Genomic DNA, 20275 nt, shown 5'->3' with positions numbered 1-20275 from the left:
CTTTCCAGCCGGACGCGGCTAAGGACGGCTCGGCTTTCTCCAGGCCGGTAGCAAGGGTGGTATCCCAAATACCCCCGCCTACAGATCGTCCTCTCGGTCTTCTGGTGAGTCTTATTATTCAAACATCGTTAGGACTCTGCGCGTTGGCAGGCGTACGGTGAGTCCGTCCAACATAATTGCAGTCGTCATACCTATCATAAATACTGACGAATCTACCCTTTTAGATAAATGCAAAGGAGCAGCTGAAGAAGTTCCTGCAGCTTCCCCCATTCTTTCGGACGATGATTCCTCGGCCGCTTTTGCCAGGATGTCCTCGGCCGAACATGAGAAGCTCAAATAGGAGCTCTTCAAGTGCTTTCTTGAGTCTTACATCAAAGGCTTGAGAGGTGCTTCCTCCGAGTATGTTGACTACTTGTCCCAATTAGCTGCTCAGGTATAAACAATAACTTCTTCACTGTCCATTTTTCATAGTTGCGAAATTTTTATCTTTACTGATCGTCCTGACATCTTCATCCTTCTTTTCTTTTTCATCTTTTTGCTCACGGTATCATAACAGAGGACTGGGCAAGTTTGCTCAGAAAAGAAAATAAACAGCTCGTTCGAGATGAAACAACGGTCGGGGACAAGGCTATACATGACTTGGCGAAGCAGGAAATACTGTATCGTTAGTTAAGGGAGGCTTGGGAATTGAGGTGGGCTGAGATGGAGGAGTCAATCAATAATCTCTCATTAGGCTAAGCGAATTCCTGACAGAGAAGGATGCTTTAGAGCTGGCCCTAAAGGACGAGAGAAATACCGCTCCTCTGACGACTGTTCAACTTAGAAGGGAAAATTGCTTCCTAAGGGCTCAGAATCATCAGCTGAAGCCTTCACCTCTACTAAGGAAGCGCTCAATGAGGTCATTGATACCTCCAAGTCTTGCGTTGTGAAGGCGTTTGAAATGTTAGTTGAGGCTGACGACGTTCCCCGGTATGAACGTCGTTTGGAATTCCAAGAGAGCCTTTATAAGGCCATGGTGGCCAGCAACGAGCCTCCCGTTTTTGAAGAGTCTTCGGGTGATGAAGAAGGGGGGGGGGGGGAGACGGCCGACCCATAGGCTCATGTTGATGACGCCGACCTCTCAAATGAATAGAAGTCCCATTAGTTGTAGTATCTTGGCCGGAGGCCTTTTTGTACTTAGTTTAGTTTTTCTCTCTTTTGTAATCTAGGTTGTAATACCTTTTGAATTTTTATAGTAGAATCTCTTTTCCAATCATTGTCTGTGCCTGCAAATTTTTCTTATAAAGTGCCTCAGTTCTTTATCCAGTTTAGAATAATCATGGATGAATTAGAATCAAAATTGGAAAAATTGACAAGAATAATCCAAACTATCACCGTTTTGTTCAGAATAATCCCAACTATGGGTTATTCTAGAATAATCCAAACTATTGGGAGTATGTTCTCAAAATAATCCAAACTTTTAATTATCCTATGTATAATAGACCCAAAAGGGATCATTGAAGGCAAGAAAAATAAAAGTTTGGATTATTTTGGGAAGGTACCCCAAATAGTTTGGATTATTCTAGAATAACCCAAAGTTCGGATTATTTTGAGCGGGTCGGTCATAGTTGGGATTATTTCTGTCAATTTTTCCATCAAAATTTCATTAACCATCCAAGTGCTGAAGTCGCTCGTCTTTAATTGAAGACACGATGAACTTATAACAAAAATTCGGACGTTCTCTAACCTGAACGATTTATTTCCAAAATTTTAATTGACCACCCAAGTGCGAAAGTTACTCATCCTTGGTCTAGTCATCATTATGTAATGGCTCTCCCCCCCCCCCTCTTGGACGAAGTGAATTTGGTAAATTCTCTTCTCTCCGAGAAGGAGAACGACCATGCTTAATAATGACACCTTTTGCAAGGTAAAGCTTTCTTAGGATATTTGTAATCCGTCTTGCTTTCCTTTGTAACAACTTATTCCTTTAATAAGGTGATTATTACTTGAGTGGCCTTTTGACGAAAAGTAAGATCCCTTTACTGACGTTTCTTAATTCTAGTCGTCTTCTTTTAGGAGATTGGTGCCTACTCTTTGGAGGTTTATCAATTGAGGGCATTCGTCATGTTTCAAACCTTATAAATCTGTAACATGTTTGTTCGATCTCCTAATAGAAGCCTTTTTTAGTTAAGGAAATTGTCCTTATAGTGTTTCTTACTTGTGGGCGTCCATGTTTCTTTACTTTGTTACTTAATATTTTGTTCTAGACCACCGTTTTGGCCGGTGTTAAGATGCCCCTAATTAAATAGTAAGTCATTGCAAGTAAAGAGACAATCATGGAGCGAAAGTAGAATTGTATTGTATGAATTTTGCTTCGCTGAAAGCCAAATTACATGTATACGTATCTACTTTTTCATTTGTGTGTTGTAGCACTTTTTGGTAGAAAGCGATATGCCTCTTCTTTAATTACATCAGACATTGTATTTCTTCAAGGTATCTGAGTTCCAAGTTCAAGAAATGGGGCGGCCATCCATGGCTTCAAGACGAAAGGTGCCACTTTGAACTTCTTGGACGATCTTGTAAGGTCCTTCCCAGTTTGGCGTGAGCTTGCCCATTTCTTTTGCCCGGCCAACCGCTTTCATCTTCCTTAGGACCAGATTCCCTACCTTTAATGTTCGTATGGCCACCCTTTTGTTAAACTCTCGGGCCATTCGGAGCTTATACAACTGCATCCTGAGCAGAGCATTGCCCCTGACTTCCGGAACCTCATCTAAGGCCGTACGAAGGGCAGCCCAGTTGGCTTCCTCTAAATATGACATTAGTCTCAGAGTAGGTTCTTATATTTCAATGGGGAGGACGACTTCAGACCCATAGATGACTATGAATGGGGTTTCTCCAGTTGAGTTCTTGGCCGTAGTTCTGATTGACCAGAAAAGTTCCTCTAGCCATAAGCCTTTCGCATTATCCAACTTCTTTTTTATGCCATTCGAGAGAATCTTGTTAAATGCCTCCACTTGGCCGTTTGCATGAGGATGACTAACAGCCGCGAAGTGGGCTTTGATATCTTGCTCGGCCAACCAGTCCTTGAGCTTAGGCTTCTCAAACTATGGTCCATTTTAAAATACAATAGACTGGGGCATACCAAATTTTGTTATGATGATGTTCTTCTAGATAAAGCCTTTTTGCATCATAAGTGGTGATCCCTCTCATTGCCTAAGCTTCAACCCATTTCTTGAAGTAGTCCGCTGCTACTAACACAAACTTCTTCTGGCCAGCCGCCACAGGAAGTGGCCCCAAAATGTCCATCCCCCATTTGGCGAAGGGAAGTGGAAACAGAATTGGAGTCAGATAGTTGGATGGTCTGATTCATGTTACAATGCCTCTGACAACGATCGCATTTCTTGGCATAGCTCAAGGCGTCTTCCTTTAAGGTGGGCCAATAATACCCTGTCCTTAAAGCGTTCTCACGCAACGCTCTTCCACCAATGTGTGAGGCACATGCTCCTTTGTGCAATTCTTTCAAAACGTCCAATCCCTCGTCCCTAGTGATGCACTTAAGAAGTGGACGATTAAAATGTTTCTTGTACAAGGTTTCATCCTATAGCTCAAACCACTTATCCTTTACCTTCACATACTTGGCTTCCAACGGGTTTGATGGCAGACGTCCATTCTTCTTGAATTCAATGATGGGATCCATCCAGACGTTTCCTCGGCTGAGAAAGAAGACTTGTTCTTGATTAATGCTTTTTGTTGTTTTTACTTCCCAAAACACAGTTCGTGGCATATCTCCCTCGGCTTAGCTGGCTAATTTTGAAAGAGCATCGACCTAATGGTTCTCATATCTTGGAACCTGGTCGAGCACAAGCCACTTCAACGTTTTGATTTCTTCTTGAATTAACTGCGTATATTTACTCATGGAGGCTTCCATGCACTCAAATTCTCTATTTACTTGACTAACGACTAACAAGAAATCTATTTTGGCCTCAATCTCCAAGGCTTCTGCCACCTTGCACATTCTAATGCCTGCTAGAAGTGCTTCATATCCCGCTTCATTATTTGGGGCCTTGAATTTAAATCTCAGAGCATACTCAAATTTGTCCCCTTATGGCGATTGGAAAATTATCCTAGCCCCACAACCATTGATAGTGGAAGACCCATCTACCATAAGCGTCCAATGCCTTCTGCCCCCAGCTGGATCTTGGACGGTCTCAATTGTAGGCCGAGTAAGTTCTACGATGAAATCAGCCAAGGCTTGTCCTTTGATCGCCTTTCTGGGCTCAAATGCTAAGTCAAACTAGTTCAGCTCTACTGCCCATTTGAGTATTCGTCCAGAAGCATCCATCTTTTGCAAAAGTTGCTTTAGGGGCTCCGATTAGTATAGATAAGTATGCTATGAGCCAGAAAATATGGTCTCAATTTCCTGTTGGCCGTTAGAAGCGCTAGGCCAAACTTCTTCATCCCATGAGTATCTGCATTCCACATATTTAACACATGTCTTACAAAGTAGACGAAGACCTGCACCAACTCTCTTTCAGCCAGGATAACTGCGCTTACCGCTTGAAGTGAGACAGCCAAGTATACAAATAGTTTCTCCCGCTCGGCCGGACTTACCAAGTGAGGCAACTGTCGGAGATGCTCCTTTACTTGTTGGAGAACTTGCGAAACCTCTTCCTTCAACTCAAATTTTGTGTTCTTTATAGTTCAGAAGAAATGATGACATTTGTCCCCAGATTTAGAAAGAAAGCGTCCTAGGGCTGCCAAGCACCCGGTCACACATTGAACTTCCTTGACTTTGGACGGTGATGTCATATTTAGAATTGCTTGAATCTTGTCAAGGCTTGTTTCAATCCCTCTCTGATCTGGTCGACCAGGAATCCCAAGAACTTTCTTGCCACCACTCCGAACACGCATTTTTGAGGATTTAACTTCATCTTGAATTTTCTAAGTGTTACAAAGGTTTCTCGAAGATCATCAATATGATTTGGCTCCTCCCGGCTTTTGACGAACATGTCATCAATATAAGCCTCCATGTTTTGCCCCAATTGAGGCTGAAAAACAGTGTTTATTAGCCGTTGGAAGGTAGTCGGCGCATTGCGAAGGCCGAAAGACAACCTCAACCAACCATAGAGCCCCATCTCAGTGATGAATGATGTCTTATCTTGATCTTCTGGCCTCATGAAAATTTGATGGAAACCCAAATAGGCGTCCATGAAGCTTAATAGAGCATGCCCAGCCGTGGAATCGACTAACCGATCTACTTTTGGCAGAGGAAAACTGTCCTTAGGACAAGCCTTATTTAGAACAGTATAGTCTACTCACATCCTCCAGGTTCCATTCGGCTTGGGGATCATGACCACATTTGCTATCTAGTCCGGATAATAAGTCTTTGGGATGAATCTGGATTTCAACAACTTCTGCACTTCTTGGTCGACGACTTGATTTCTGGCCCGACTCAATTGTCTTTTCTTCTGCCGAATTGGCTTTTGGCTAAGATCTATGTTCAACTTATGAACGACAACTGCGGGATCAATTCCCGGCATTTCTTCTACATTATATGCAAAAACATCTTCAAATTCTTTCAGCAGCTTGATCAACTCAAACTGTATCTTTGGATCTAGAACATGCCCCACTTTCAGCGTCCTCTCCGGTCGTCTTTCATCCACGCATATTTCCATTGGTACTTCTACCGGTTCTGGCCGCTCTAGTCCAATTCCCATGATGGCCATCACTTCCTCTGAGGAAGCTTTTTCTTCTTTGACGCCATACACTTCCTCTTCTTGCTTGGTAAGAGAATGGACGGTTTGCTCATTTGAGGGACCTTCGTTTGAGATCTATCCACCACAGTCTTCAAATCATATACCTGGCCTTTCACAACCTCAGTCGCCTCATTATAATTACCTTTGCATGTTCTAATCTTTTTCCCTTCCATGATGAGGGTTTTAAAGTAGTAAGGTAGCGTTCTCTTGCTCATTGCTGATCTCCATATAGGGATCCAATTTTCCCCCCATCAGACTCGAATTTCATTAGCATCAAATGAGTAACAATCACTGCTTTGAACTGATTCAAGGTGGTTCGTCCAAGCATGACATTGTAAGCTGTCAAATCTCGTACCACCAAGAACTTAACGAACAACGTTCTGGATGCTTCCTTGTCCCCTATCGTGACGGGCAAGGTAACAGTTCCCATAGGGTGGATTACTCATCCTCCAGACCCAATTATGGGGTGATGGACAGGGACTAATTCATTCTCATTGAACTTCAATCTTGACAAATAGTCTTATGATATTCGTCGAGCTCCCGGCATGAATCAAGATCCTTCTTACTCTGAAATTCGCAATCTTCCTCTCCACAACCAAGGAGTCATCATGAGGGGTTCTCAATTTTCCACGATCCAGCTCACTAACGACTACCTTTTGAAAGGGGTTAGACTCTGCTTGATTGGTAAGCATGATCTAGCCGAGTTCCTGTTGAGTTCCCTGTTTTGAGTTTTGAATGATGACAAACCACATTGAACTATTATATTGCATGCATGTTTTTGTTTACATGTGTAGGTGCCAAAGTACAAGTTCAATGGATAGAAAGAGGAAGCTAGTGAAGCCAAGTCTTGACGAAATTGCATGAAGACCAAGATCAAGTTGTAGCTTTTAGGTCATAGATGCAATGTAAGTGGTATAAAGGTTTTGATGCACTATAAAGGTTTGAAACTTGAGAGATGAGCTAGTTGTGAATGACAAGTAACCTTGGGTACTTGTCATACACAACTACAAGTAAAACTTGGTTGATTGGAACAGTCTGGGAACATATCTGATCCTCTAAGGTCTACTTCATGCATTCGTATTTTAGGAAAGTTTTCTTTCCGCGTAAATTTGATTTTCAAAATACACGGATGCATGGTTTGTTATGTGAGCAAGATTTCTTAAGTATGGTAAGTGTGTTATATGATATTATACTGAGTATATTTTCCTTGGAATAATCTATACTTCCGAGGAAAGTATACTCACATAATATCATGTAATATTTACTTACCAAAGGCTTATTTAAGAAGTACTGCTAGCATTCAAACCTTAAGCTTTTGCACGCATATTTTCAGAATACTCTAAGCAAAAGCACTTCATCTCTTGAACTCTCAAATCTAAGCATAAACCTGAATACCACATAGATCTTAAATTACTCTCATTCTAAGCGTGTAAGGCTGTTTTGTTTTTGAGAGAAAAATTGATTGTATTTGAGCATTCTGTGAGTTCAGTTTGCTGGGGAAGTTGATCAGGGATCAACTTCATTTGAACCATCATAGTTGGTGGTTGAGTCGAACTTCCGTAGGTGGAAGTTGGGGAATCATCTTGTGCATAGGTGCATAAGTGATTGAGTGTAATTCTTTTGTTATTCTGAGTTGATTAATAAAAGAGTGAGTGAGTGGAGGACGTAGACTTATTAAAGTCAACCTCGTTAAATCCTGGTTGTTTATTCATTGCTTTTATTTCCGCTGCTAGAGAACTGTTCTTTTACTGTTCTTACTATAATCGAAAAATTACAACATTCGGACAAACACTCAATTCACCCCCCCTCTTGAGTGTCTCTTGCACTTACAATTGGTATCAGAGCCTAACTTCTTGAAAGGGTAACACCTAGAGAAGGAGGACATAATGACTACTCAAGAAATGACCAGTGGACCCGGAGGATCAAGGCTACCAAAGTTCAATGGAACTAACTATCCTTGGTGGAAGAATTGCATGAGAAATCTGATCATTGGCACAGACTATGAGTGCTGGATGATCATCAGGAATGGACCAAGGAAGGTGGCTAACAATTCAGATGGAACAGAGAAGAAGGAGAGTGAGTACACTACTACAGATCTGAAGACCTTCGAGAAGAATGCAAAGGCCATGTCACTACTTCAACAAGGTATTGCTGATAATGAGGTAAGTCGATATTAGCATGCTCTACTGCTAAGGAAATATGGGAAACCTTAGAATTAGCCTATGAAGGCACTAGTGAAGTCAGGAGATCTAAAGTTGATATGCTTATGTCTAAATATGAAACTTTTGATATGAACCGAGATGAAAATATAAGAGATATGTTTACTCGTTTCATGACAATTATCAATGAACTTAAATCTCTTGGAAAAGACTTTACTAATGAAGATTTGGTGAGAAAGATCTTGAGAAGTTTGACAGGTAATGGCTGCCCAAGGTGACTGCTATTCAGGAGGCTAAGGATCTAACGAATTGTCCATGAGAACAACTTATTGGGTCATTAATGACTCATGAGATGTTGGTGGAGTCAAAGGAGGAAAGACAACCAAAATCGTGGGTTAGCTTTGAAGGGTGAGGAAAATGATGAAGATCTGATGATTGGTCTCATGGCTAAGAGGTTTGAGAGGAGTCTCAGAACGCAGTTCAAGGGGAAGTCTTGGAAGAACAAGGGCAACTTGAAGAAGACCAGTTCCAGCACTGGTTGCTTCAAATGTGGAGAAACTGGACACATGATCAAGGATTGTCCAGCATGGAAGAATGATAAAGGAGGACAAGAGAGAAGAAAATGACTAAGAGGGCTATGCTAGCCGCCTGGGGTGATTCTGATTCAGGTGGTAAAGCGAGGAAGATGAAGCCCTAATGTGTGTGACCGCTCTGATTGGAGACATAGACCAGAAGCAGACCAGTTTAGGAAAGAAAGGACACATGTGCCTCATGGCAGGAAGCAGCTCTTCCGACGAAGAACAGGTAACTATCTCTAATATGCAAGAACAAATGAGATATTGTGATAGAGATGAGTTACTAGATTTTTCTGCTATTGAACAAAATGTTAAAGGAAATGCTGCTTATAAAGCTAACAAAAAGAAGTTGAGAGAAGTAACTCGAAACTTAGACCTAAGTGAAAGCCGTTCTGCTGAACTTGAACTTATTTGTACAGAACTGAAAGAAAAAATTTCAGAGCTTGAAATAAGTTTGGATCAGAAGAACATTGAGCTTGAGATGCTAAGACCTCAATCAGATTTTTCAAAAACTGATTTTATCAAAAAATGATAGAGGATTTAGTAAACTCAAGGAGGCTGAAGTTGAAGGTATAAATTTCGAGTTACTCAAACAGAAACTTTCTTTAGAACATTCTGATTTAATTTTGGCTCATAATATCTATATTGATGATGTGGAAGAATTGTTCAATGAGTATGTGGATTTGAAAGCTTCTTTCTGGCACAAGTGGTCCTAGTGTTAATGTGAAGACTTATGTTTGGAATATGAGGGTAAGATTGTGATCTTCAATCCGAATTATAGAACTAAGAAAAGGCAAGAACATTGGACCACTTCTGAACCAGATCCAGAAGGTTTCAAAACTTAAGGATGAGCTTCATAAGGCAAAGTTGGATCTTGCCATTGCTGCAGAATTTAATGAAGCTCAACTTAAGAAACTTGAAACCAAGAACAGGATTTAGTGACTGCTTGAGACAGATGAAAGGTTGCTCGATGCTCAGAGTACTTTAAACATTCTGACTCACAACCTGGTAATCCTCAGAGGTTTGGATTAGGGTATTCTGGAACCAGTTCCCAACAGCCACCAAATTGGGAAGAGATGAGACTTGGATTTCGAATTCAAGAGAGGTAAGTACGTGTTTGCAAAGGACATGCACGTATGTACCTACTTGGTAAGAATGGTCATGTTATTAATACTTGTTGGACTAAGCAAAAAATGAAAAAAAATCAGTCTCATGTTCACAATGTCCTTATCAGAAGGGTCACACACACAATTGGTCTAACAATGGAAAACATGATAAAACTAAGAAGACCAATGTAAAACAAATCTGGGTTAGAAAGGACAGAGTCAAACCAGTTGCCAAGGACAAGGAACCCAAGAAAGTCTGGGTTCCTAAAACTAAACCTTGATTTGTTTGTGCAGGTTAGAGTGAGAGCAAGACCATACTGGTATTTGGACAGTGGTTGCTCAGACACATGTCAGGAGATAAAAGTCAATTTCTCTCACTCGTAGCCTATGAAGGAGGAAGTGTCACCTTTGGAGACAATAGCAAAGGTTTGATTAAAGGTATAGGTAAAGTTGGTAAGACACTTTCTCAATGATTAATGATGTTTACTAGTAGAAGGTTTGAAACATAACCTCTTGAGCATTTCTCAACTATGTGACAAAGGAAACCATGTTGAATTTGAAACCAATCTTTGTCATATAGTCAACACTGAAACAAGGGAACTGGTCTGCAAGGGATTTCGACATAACAATGTTTACATAACATTTTTAAGTCAGATTCCAAAGACCAGTGCCACTTGTCTTAGTGTTATAAAGGATGATCATTGGCTGTGGCATAAGAGACTTGGACATGTGAGTTTTTCTTTACTAAATAAACTGAGATCTCAAGACTTGGTGACAGGTTTACCTAACATCAAGTTTGCTGCAGATCATATTTGTCATGAATGTGCTAAATGTAAACATGTCAAGTCCTCTTTTCAGCCAAAGAAGTTTGTAAGCACAACTAGACCTTTCGAACTTGTACACATGGACTTGTGTGGGCCCATGCGCGTGCAAAGTCGAAATGGTCATAGTTATGTGTTTGTGTTAGTTGATGATTATTCTCGTTTCACTTGGACAATCTTTTTGAAGTTTAAAAATGAAACTTTTGAAGAATTTGAAATTCTGGTAAAACAAGTCCAAAACAAGATAGTCATCAACTGGTCTCTATCCGGTCTGATCATGGTTCTGAATTTGACAATGTCAGCTTCGTAACCTACTGTAATGATCATGGTGTATCTCACAATTTTCACCTCCTAGAACTCCACAACAAAATGGAGTGGTTGAAAGGAAAAATCGCACTCTAGAAGAAATGGCAAGAACAATGCTTCTAGAGAGTGGTCTTCCTCGAAACTTCTGGGCTGAGGCTGTGAGTACTGCGTGTTATATTTTGAACAGATAATGTTGAGACCTTTACTGAAGAAAACACCTTATGAGCTCCTTAGGGGAAGAAAACCAAACATCACACATTTACGTATTTTTGGGTGCAAATGTTTTGTACACAACAATGGTAAATCAAGTTTGGACAAGTTTGACCCTAGGAGTGATGAGGCTGTTTTCGTTGGATACTCTTCACACAGCAAGGCATACAAAGTTTTCAATAAAAGAACCTTGTGTGTTGAAGAAAGTATCCATGTCTTGTTTGATGAGACTAACATGTTCAGCAAGCATGTGCAGGTTGAAGATGCTGATGAGTTCGAAATTGGTATGCTGAACTTTACAGGGCTAAGGATGAAGAAGGTGCTGAACCAGGCTCACCACACAACTCTCATAGAGAGGAAGAGTCTGGTCCAGCACAGAATCAGGTAGCTCAAGAGGTAAGGGAAGGAGATAGTGACTCAGATGCTCATCCACATGAAGATGATGCAATGAGACCACTATGGAAACTGGTTCACCTGCTCAAAACAACAATGAGACAGGGGGAACCAGTACAGGAACAGGTTCAACATTAGAAGGCACAAATGCAAACTTTGATATGAACAAATCTTTTAAGTACAAGTCCTCTCACCCCACTGATCTAATCATTAGTGATATTAACAAGGATGCAGACAAGGAATTCTTCTTTGCAAAACTTTTGTGCATTCTATTCCTTCTTATCAAATGTTGAACCTACTGACTATAAGGTTGCTTTAACGGATCCAGATTGGGTTTTAGCCATGCAAGATGAACTCAATCAGTTTGAGAGAAATCAAGTATGGCATCTTGAACCCAGGACGGAGAACATGTCTGTTATTGGAACTAAATGGGTATTCAGGAACAAATTGGATGATTCAGGAATTATAGTCAGAAACAAAGCTAGGCTAGTGGTTCAAGGGTTTAATCAACAGGAAGGAATTGATTATGATGAAACCTTTGCTCCAGTAGCCAGGCTTGAAGCTATCAGGATATTAATTGCATTTGCTGCTCAAATGAATTTTAAACTCTTTCAAATGGACGTTAAGACAGCCTTTCTTAATGGCATTTGAAAGAAGATGTTTATGTAAAGCAGCCCCTGGTTTGAGGATAGTGATTTGCCAAATCATGTTTTTAAACTCGATAAAGCTCTCTATGGTCTCAAACAAGCCTCCAGAGCTTGGTATGAGAGACTTTCCAGTTTTCTTTTAGAAAATGGTTATAAGAGAGGATCAGTTGACAAGACACTATTCTTGAAAGAAAGGGGAACTGATCTGTTAGTGGTCCAAATATATGTTGATGATATTTTGTTTGGAGCTACTAATCCTGATTTGTGTAAAAGTTTGCAGATTTGATGAAGAGCGAATTTGAGATGAGTATGATGGGAGAGCTTGGATTCTTCCTTGGTCTTCAAATCAACAAACCAAAGATGGAATCATGATCCATCAACAGAAATACCTCAAGGAGCTGCTGAAGAGGTATGGTCTGCAAGATAGCAAGTCCTATGAAACACCTATTCCAACTTCTACAAAATTGAGCCTTGATGAGAAGGGAAAGGATGTTGAGGGAACGCTATACAGAGGTATGATTGGCTCACTGCTTTATTAACAGCCAGTAGGCCAGATATAGTGTTTTCAGTAGGGTTGTGTGCGAGATTTCAAAGCAACCCTAAAGAATCTCACCTAAAGGCTGTTAAAAGGATTCTTAGATATCTCAATGGTACTGATGATTTGTGTTTGTGGTATCCAAAGGGAGCAGCATGAGCCTCATTGGATAACAGATACTGACTTTGCTGGTTTTATTGTGGACAGGAAGAGTACTTCTGGAATGGCCCACTTCTTAGGTTCTTGTCTCATTTCATGGGGATCTAAGAAACAAAATTTTGTAGCTCTATCCACAGCTGAGTCTGAGTACATTGCTGCTGCTTTGTGCTGTGCTCAACTCTTGTGGATAAAGTCACAACTAAAGGATTTTGGGGTCTGTTTCGGAAGTGTTCCGATTTTATGTGATAACACAAGTGCAATCAATATTTCGAAAAATCCTGTCCAGCATTCTAAAACCAAGCATATTGAGATTAGGCATCATTTTCTAAGGGACAATGTTGAAAAAGGTAATGTTGAGTTGGAGTTTTGAGGTCAGAAGATCAACTAGCTGACATATTTACAAAACCTTTGAGCAGAGAAGTGTTCATCAAGCTTCGTACCTTGTTGGGTATGATTAAGATTAGACAATGAGCTCTTAGGTCTTGACTTGTCCCTTTGGCTAGTCAAATGATGTCATTTGTGTATATATTTCTTTTTCTTCAGTACATTTTTTTTTTGCTTTTTAGGGCTTACAAAGTTCTTATGCGATGCTGAACTGATCATCTTAGTACTTGGATACTTAAGCATAAGTCTTAAAAAGGTAAGTTGGCACAGACCAGTTGCAGACCACTTGGGAACCAGATTCTTGAGGCGGTTATTCTCTGAATACTTGGTTTATTTTTCAAATTTCAAATTAGGAAAATAAATGAAGTGACGGTTGTAATTAAGGCAACTGCAGTTTGCGAAGAACGGATATATCCGTTTGATTTTTTTCTTCTTACCATCTTATATATATTCTTGCATGTGATCATACTTTCCTTATTTTCTCTCATTATCTTTGATCACATATTTTCCTGATTTTGTGTTCTTTAGTTGCGTACTTTCTTTCGATCAAACCCTACTTTATTCTACTCCTTTCTTTCTCGAATTCTTGAAACACAAATTGTTCAAGTTTTCTTTTCTTGTTCTCAAGTGCTCACAACAGAGTAAATTCAGTCTCATCATGTCAAAAAGAAGGAGTTCAAGGTTGGTCGAAAAGGAGGTTGAAGAATCTCCTGAAATTGAAACGAAGCAAGCAAAGGAAGTGGTTGATCCGGTTGTAGAGGAAGAGGTTGAAGAAGAGGAAGAAGTTCCTCTGATACGGAGGTCTTCAAAGAAGCCAGCAATTGCAAAATCCACCTCTACAAAATCAACACACCAAAAATCACCACAAACTCCACCACAAAAGCGGTTACTTCAAAATCAACCGCCAAAAACACCAAAACCGCCCCTCCCAAAATTACAAAAACCACCACTCCCAAAAAGCCTGTCACACCAAAATCAAAGGCTCTCTCACCAAAACCGGTTGAGGAGTCTAAGCCAGAGGAGTCGGAAAAGATGGAGGAGTCAGAATCTGACAAGGAGTCGGAGCCGGTGGATGTGTCTGAAGACGAGAAATCAGGAGATGGAGGAAGAAGAAGTTGAGAAGGAGGAGGTTGTAATCGTTGAAAAGGCAAAGAAGGTTGTTGCCCAGAAACCGTCATCCAAAGCGGTTAAATCTGTTGAGAAACCGGTTCCCAAACCCATTACTACTAAACCATCAATCAAAACCACCAAGCCAAATTTCTACCCCTACAATTGCACTCCAACCAGTGGAGAAATCAAAGAAGAAAGCAGATGCTGATGTTGAGGGGGAAGTTCCTAAAAAGGAGACTGTTAAGGCTGGTGCTAGCAAGGGCCCTAGGATAAAGACGGTTGCTAGGAAGGATGCTGAATCTTCCAAAGGCAAGGAGATCATGGAGCAGGAACCAGAATCAGACCGGTTCCCTGCTGACAAAAAGAGGAAGGTGCCTGCTACTACTGCTGCTGAGGTTCTAAACCCAAGAAAAGTAAGTCTATTACCCTATGCCTTTGTATGATTTGAGGATTAGGTCTATACTGGTTCGTTTTTCTGTTGCAAAGAGCTGGGTTAATAAGAAATTCTTGCATGAGGTTAAGGAAGTCCTATATTTTCAGAAATGGTCTGTCTTGTTTGCCAAAGAACTAGATGTGTTTATGCCTTTGGTTGAGGAATTTTATGAACACCTGCATACTAAGGACGATGGGTCCTACTTTGCTTTTGTTAAGGGCACTCCCATTAATTTATCTGAGAAGAGTCTGGCTGAAATTCTCAAAGTCCCACACAAGGGACTGGATGAGTACTCAAGGGAGAACTGGCCCACAGTTAAAGGCCTCACAGCAGAACAGATCCAGACCAGGTTGTTCACTGGTCCTCCTGACCCTAAGCAGGGGTATACCATTGGCCATCTAAGGGAGCCAATCATGAGGATTTTTGATACCATAGCCTCAAAGATTGTGTTTCCTAGAGCACAAGGGCGCATGAGTGTTCGGTTGATAGATAGTGTTCTTATTTACTGTCTCATGGAACATATTCCAGTCAATCTCCCTGCTATGATTTTGGGTCACATAATCTGCTGTGTGGAAAAGGCCAAGCATGCACTGCCCTATGGAGGATGGCTGACCTTAGTGTTCACTCATTGGAAAATTCGTATGGTGGGAGACTATGGCACCATGTCTCACCTTACGAATCAGATTATAGGTCAGAAGGGCATGTCATATGCAGGTGGTGTTCTGAAAATGAAAAGTGTAGCAAAGGGTGCTGCTATTGGTGAAGGGACCAGTACGGAATCAGTTCAGGCTACTTATGCCTTGGTGAAGCAGTTGAGTGACCAGAATCAGATGATGCAGAATATGCTGAATAGTGTTACTCAGCTTTGCACTGCTCTTCAGGAATCCTACAAGAGAGTTGAGGTTCGCCTTGACAAGGCTGGTATTCAGGGTAGAGAGGATTCTGAGGAAAAGGATGAATCATCCCATGCTGCTGGTGATGATGGATGGGCATGGGTCCAGGACCCTACCTGGACCCTGTTGGACCCGACCCTAATTTAAAGGTCTCGGTCCAACATTTTCAGACCCTAAGGGTCCGGGTTCGGGTCTGGGTCCAAGTAAATTTTTTAGGGTCCGGGTCCGGGTCTTAAAGTTTTGGACCCAGACCCGACCTTTAGACCCTAAACTTATCTAATATATACATTTTAACTTTTTTTGAAAAAACAAACTGATTTTCTAAAAGACTAAAACCTAAACTAAAACACCAAAACACCCATTCTAAACTCTTATGTAAGTTGTGTTTATTTCGTTTTTTTCAGTTTGTATGTTTGTGTTTTGTTTCGCTTTTTTTCTGTTTATATGTTTGTGAATTGTGTTCGTTTCGTTTTTTTTTTCAGTTTATAAGTTTGTGTTTGTGTTTGTTTCATTTTTTCAATTTATATGTTTGTGTTTGTTTCATGCGATTTTTTGTGTTTGTTTCATGCAAATTTCAGATGATTATTGATATTAATAATGCTGAAAATTTAGCAAAATAAAAAATTTAGGCCTGGACCCTCCAGACCCTCTAGACCCTCCATACCCTAAGGGTCCGGGTCAGGGTCCAATTTTTTCAGACCCTTAGGGTCCGGGTCCAGGTCTGGGTCTGCAAAAATATTTAGGGTCCAGCTGGACCCGACCCAGACCCTACCCTTGCCCATCCCTAGTGATGAAGATAATGAAGAGGAGGAGGCAGAAGAGGAAGAGGAAGAGCAAGAAGAAGAGGAGGAGGAAGAAAATGAAGAAGATGCTTCAGAGAACCTTGAGGAGGAAAAAGATGATGGGACTGAAAATGACTCTGGGGCTGATTGATTCTCTTTTCTTATTACTATCTTTTGCTGCTAACCCCTCTTTTCTTAAACTTTCTATCTGGTTACCCCCCCATCCCAAATTACAAAAATAATTGATCTTCTGCAATTTGGTCTACTACTGGTCTGTAATAACTCTTAATTAGGACTAGTAACTTTTAGTACTCTGCAGGAACTTTGGTAGCATCAGCATCCCTAGAATGCTGTTTGAGCTGCCTATTTGGCTTGAATTAGTTTATATTATGTTCCTTTGATTGTACCCTTGATTTATTTTGATGATGCCGAAAGGGGGAAGCAGGTGCGAAGTTCTGTGATCTTTTCCACCTAATCTTAGGGGGAAGTAGATCTGGTGCTATAAACTATGTGTGTTGCAGCAACTAGAACAAGGCTGAATGCCTTGTTAGAGGTGGCAGACTAGACTTGGTCTGGAAGTAAGTGTATTCAAAGCACTTTACTTCTTTTCACCCTAATGACTTAGAAATAAGTCTGAACAACTACGGATGTTCTTCTTGCGAATGCATGTTTAAGTCTAAGAGCTCTTAGTCTAATTAGTTCTCAAAACAAATGATATTATTTGCAGGGGGAACATCAGGTTTGTCATCATCAAAAAAGGGGAATTTGTTGAGTTCCCTGTTTTTGAGTTTTCAATGATGACAAACCACATTGAACTATTATATTGCATCATGCTTTGTTTTATCATTCTCATGGTGCCAAGGTACAAGTTTAATGGATAGAAAGACGAAACTAGTGAAGCCAAGTCTTGACGAAATTGCATGAAGACCAAGATCAAGTTGTATTTTTAGGTCTTAGATGCAATGTAAGTGGTATAAAGGTTTTGATGCACTATAAAGGTTTGAAACTTGAGAGATGAGCTAGTTGTGAATGATAAGTGACCTCGGGTACTTGTCATACAAAACTACAAATAAAACTTGGTTGATTGGAATCTGGGAACAGATCTGAACCAGTCCTCTAAGGTTTACTTCATGCATTCGTACTTTAGGAAAGTTTTCTTTCCGCGTAAAATTGATTTTCAAAATACACGGATGCATGGTTTGTTATGTGAGCAAGATTTCTTAAGTATGGTAAGTGTGTTATATGATATTATACTGAGTATATTTTCCTTGGAATAATCCATACTTCCGAGGAAAGTATACTCACATTATATCATGTAATATTTACTTACCAAAGGCTTATTTAAGAAGTACTGCTAGCATTCAAACCTTAAGCTTTTGCACGCATATTTTCAGAATACTCTAAGCAAAAGAACTTCATATCTTGAACTCTCAAATCTAATCATAAACTTGAATGCCACATAGATCTTAAATTACTCTCATTCTAAGCGTGTAAGGCTGTTTTTTTTTTTAGAGTCAAATTGATTGTATTTGAGCATTCTGTGACTTCAGTTTGCTGGGGAAGTTGATCAGGGATCAACTTCATTTGAACCATCATAGTTGGTGGTTGAGTCGAACTTCCATAGGTGGAAGTTGGGGAATCATCTTGTGCATAGGTGCATAAGTGATTGAGTGTAATTCTTTTGTTATTCTGAGTTGATTAATAAAAGAGTGAGTGAGTGGAGGATGTAGACTTATTAGAAGTCGAAACTCGTTAAATCCTGGAGTTGTTTATTCATTGCTTTTATTTCCGCTGCTAGAGAACTGTTCTTTTACTGTTCTTACTATAATCGAAAAAAGTTACAACATTCGGACAAACACTCAATTCACCCCCCCTCTTGAGTGTCTCTTGCACTTACAGTTCCCTCGGGTAATTTTTAGGCCCCTGGTTGGTTGGACTTCCTGCTGCAAAACCTCCATATATGAGAAGCACCACATCCTCGTCAGTACTTTCACTTTCTTTTCTCTTGCTTTGACAATCATCCATTTTCTGATATTTTCTTCTCCCTTGGGGCAAGTATGAATTCATCTTCCCTTTGCCAACAAAATCTTACAGGGCTCTCTTCAGATGCTTGCATTCATTTGTTTCATGGCCACAATCTTTATGGAAGTGACAATGTTTGCTCATGTCCCTATTCCTATAGGGAGTTTTCATTTCAGCTAGCGCCTCTAATTCATGTTGATCTTTTATCTCCATAAGAATGGAGTATTGATCTTTACTTAATTCTATAGGTTTCGCCGATGCTGCTGGTTCACTTCTTTTACTTCTCCTGGATGAGGTCGTCATTGAAGTCAACGCCCAAGTTTCAAATTTCTTGGGATTGTTCCTTTTTGGCTGAACTGCTTCTTCAGTCTTTTTTGTTTCCGGATGTTTTTCCTCTGCACATACTTCTGTTGCGTGGATAAATGGTTCAGCCTCCCAGAGAGCTTCGGCAAGAGTGGTGATCTCTTTATTTACCATATCAAATTTGAAACTTCCTGGCCTCAGACCCCTGATGAAGGCTTCAAAGGCCACTCCTGCATTCCGATCCTGAATCTGCAATGCCTTTAGATTAAATCTCTTAACAAAACTTCTTAAAGCCTCCTTTGGTCCCTGGATAACTTTCCCCGAACGCATGCTAGTTTTACCCTCCTGCCGATTTGCTACAAAATGGCTAGTGAACAGAATACTAAGCTTCATGAAATTATTCACACAGTTAGGAGGAAGATTATTGAACCACTTTTGTGCTATCCCTTTCAAAGTAGCTGGAAAATTCTTACACCAAGTGGCATTCATCGACTCCCTGAACATACATTTGATGCTTCAGGTGATCGTCTGGATCGGTAGTTCCGTCAAAGGGTTCTATCGTGGGTAGCTTAACCTTTGGGAACAGAGGAGACTCCATGATTCTGATCGAGAATGGACTTAGCCAGTTAAACTTGAGTACCCCTGAAGGTCCCTTAGTGAGTATGTGATCCGGATGATATTCCTTTAACCCAGGATTAGAAGAGGTGTTAGCTAAGCTTGGACACCTATACACCATAGGTTGCAATATTATTTTTTCTTGCCTTGGCTGGACAGCAGATGGTTCTTGACTCCTTCCTGCAGTTCTGGATGCTAGGCTTAATGGAGGATCTCTCATGTAGGGTGTGGACCCTCATGCTGGGCATTGTAGAGTTGCTGCCTTTTTTGCCTCTAGATACTCCCTAGCATCCGTCTCCATCTTATGACCACTAGGAGGTAAGTTGTTCCTTGCTCGGACCACCAACTTCCAGTCCATTTTCCTCCGCTACTCACTAACTGCCGACTGCTTTCCTTTTGAGACCCGTATGGGCATTTCATGTAGAGGAGGCTTGCTTTGCCCTTGCCGGCCTTCTTGGGATTGTCCCTTAGGCGGAGTTACAGCAGCTGGGTCTGGATTGACCTCGAAAAACAGCATGTTATTCTTGATTTGCTCCTTAACGACAGCAACCATCCTAGCCTGAAAATCATTCAAAACATTTTCCAGATGGGTAGTTGTCACCAGATGCTCAAGGTTTTCCTGAATGACAGGCTCCCTCCTTTGTCCAGAGAGGTTCACAACAGCAACAACAGGGGGCCTATCTCTTCCTCTTGGTGGCCATTCATCGTCCACCGTGTCTTCCACTTGAATCTCGAAACTCATGTTCCTAGCAACATTGGATGAGTGACAATCTGTAACAGCCCGTTTTCCCGAGCTGCTAGGTAAATACACTTAAGATTCACTAATCACAATCAATGGTTAATAAGCCTCGAATTAAACATTTACTCGCAACGGAAACATAACCTAGAAAACGATCCTGGACTTGTGGTTATTGGCCCACAAAACAAAATCCTTTATATAAGACTTCAATTACACTTATATCTCGACTAATATTCCCAAATATTGTGTACAACAAAATATATCAGAAACTATTCCTTAATTGACTATCTAAAATACAAACTCAATCCATAAGCTACGACGACATCTTTATCTTGCTTCACTTCAGAA

The 20275-nt window shown here is 40.7% G+C and overlaps 1 protein-coding gene across 1 annotated transcript; it reads right to left on the bottom strand.

Annotated features, from left to right (window-relative positions):
- Nucleotides 1-18336: 18336 nt before the first annotated feature.
- On the bottom strand, nucleotides 18337-19062 carry LOC104901218 (uncharacterized). The gene has a single exon (XM_010688765.1). The coding sequence runs from the start codon at nucleotides 19060-19062 to the stop codon at nucleotides 18337-18339; it is 726 nt and encodes a 241-aa protein (XP_010687067.1).
- Nucleotides 19063-20275: the final 1213 nt, after the last annotated feature.

This window comes from Beta vulgaris, chromosome 8 (genome assembly GCF_026745355.1).
Source record: "Beta vulgaris subsp. vulgaris cultivar EL10 chromosome 8, EL10.2, whole genome shotgun sequence".
Lineage (NCBI taxonomy): Eukaryota > Viridiplantae > Streptophyta > Magnoliopsida > Caryophyllales > Amaranthaceae > Beta > Beta vulgaris.
Note: the sequence above shows the minus strand (reverse complement) of the source record. Positions and strands in the feature narration are given on the sequence as shown.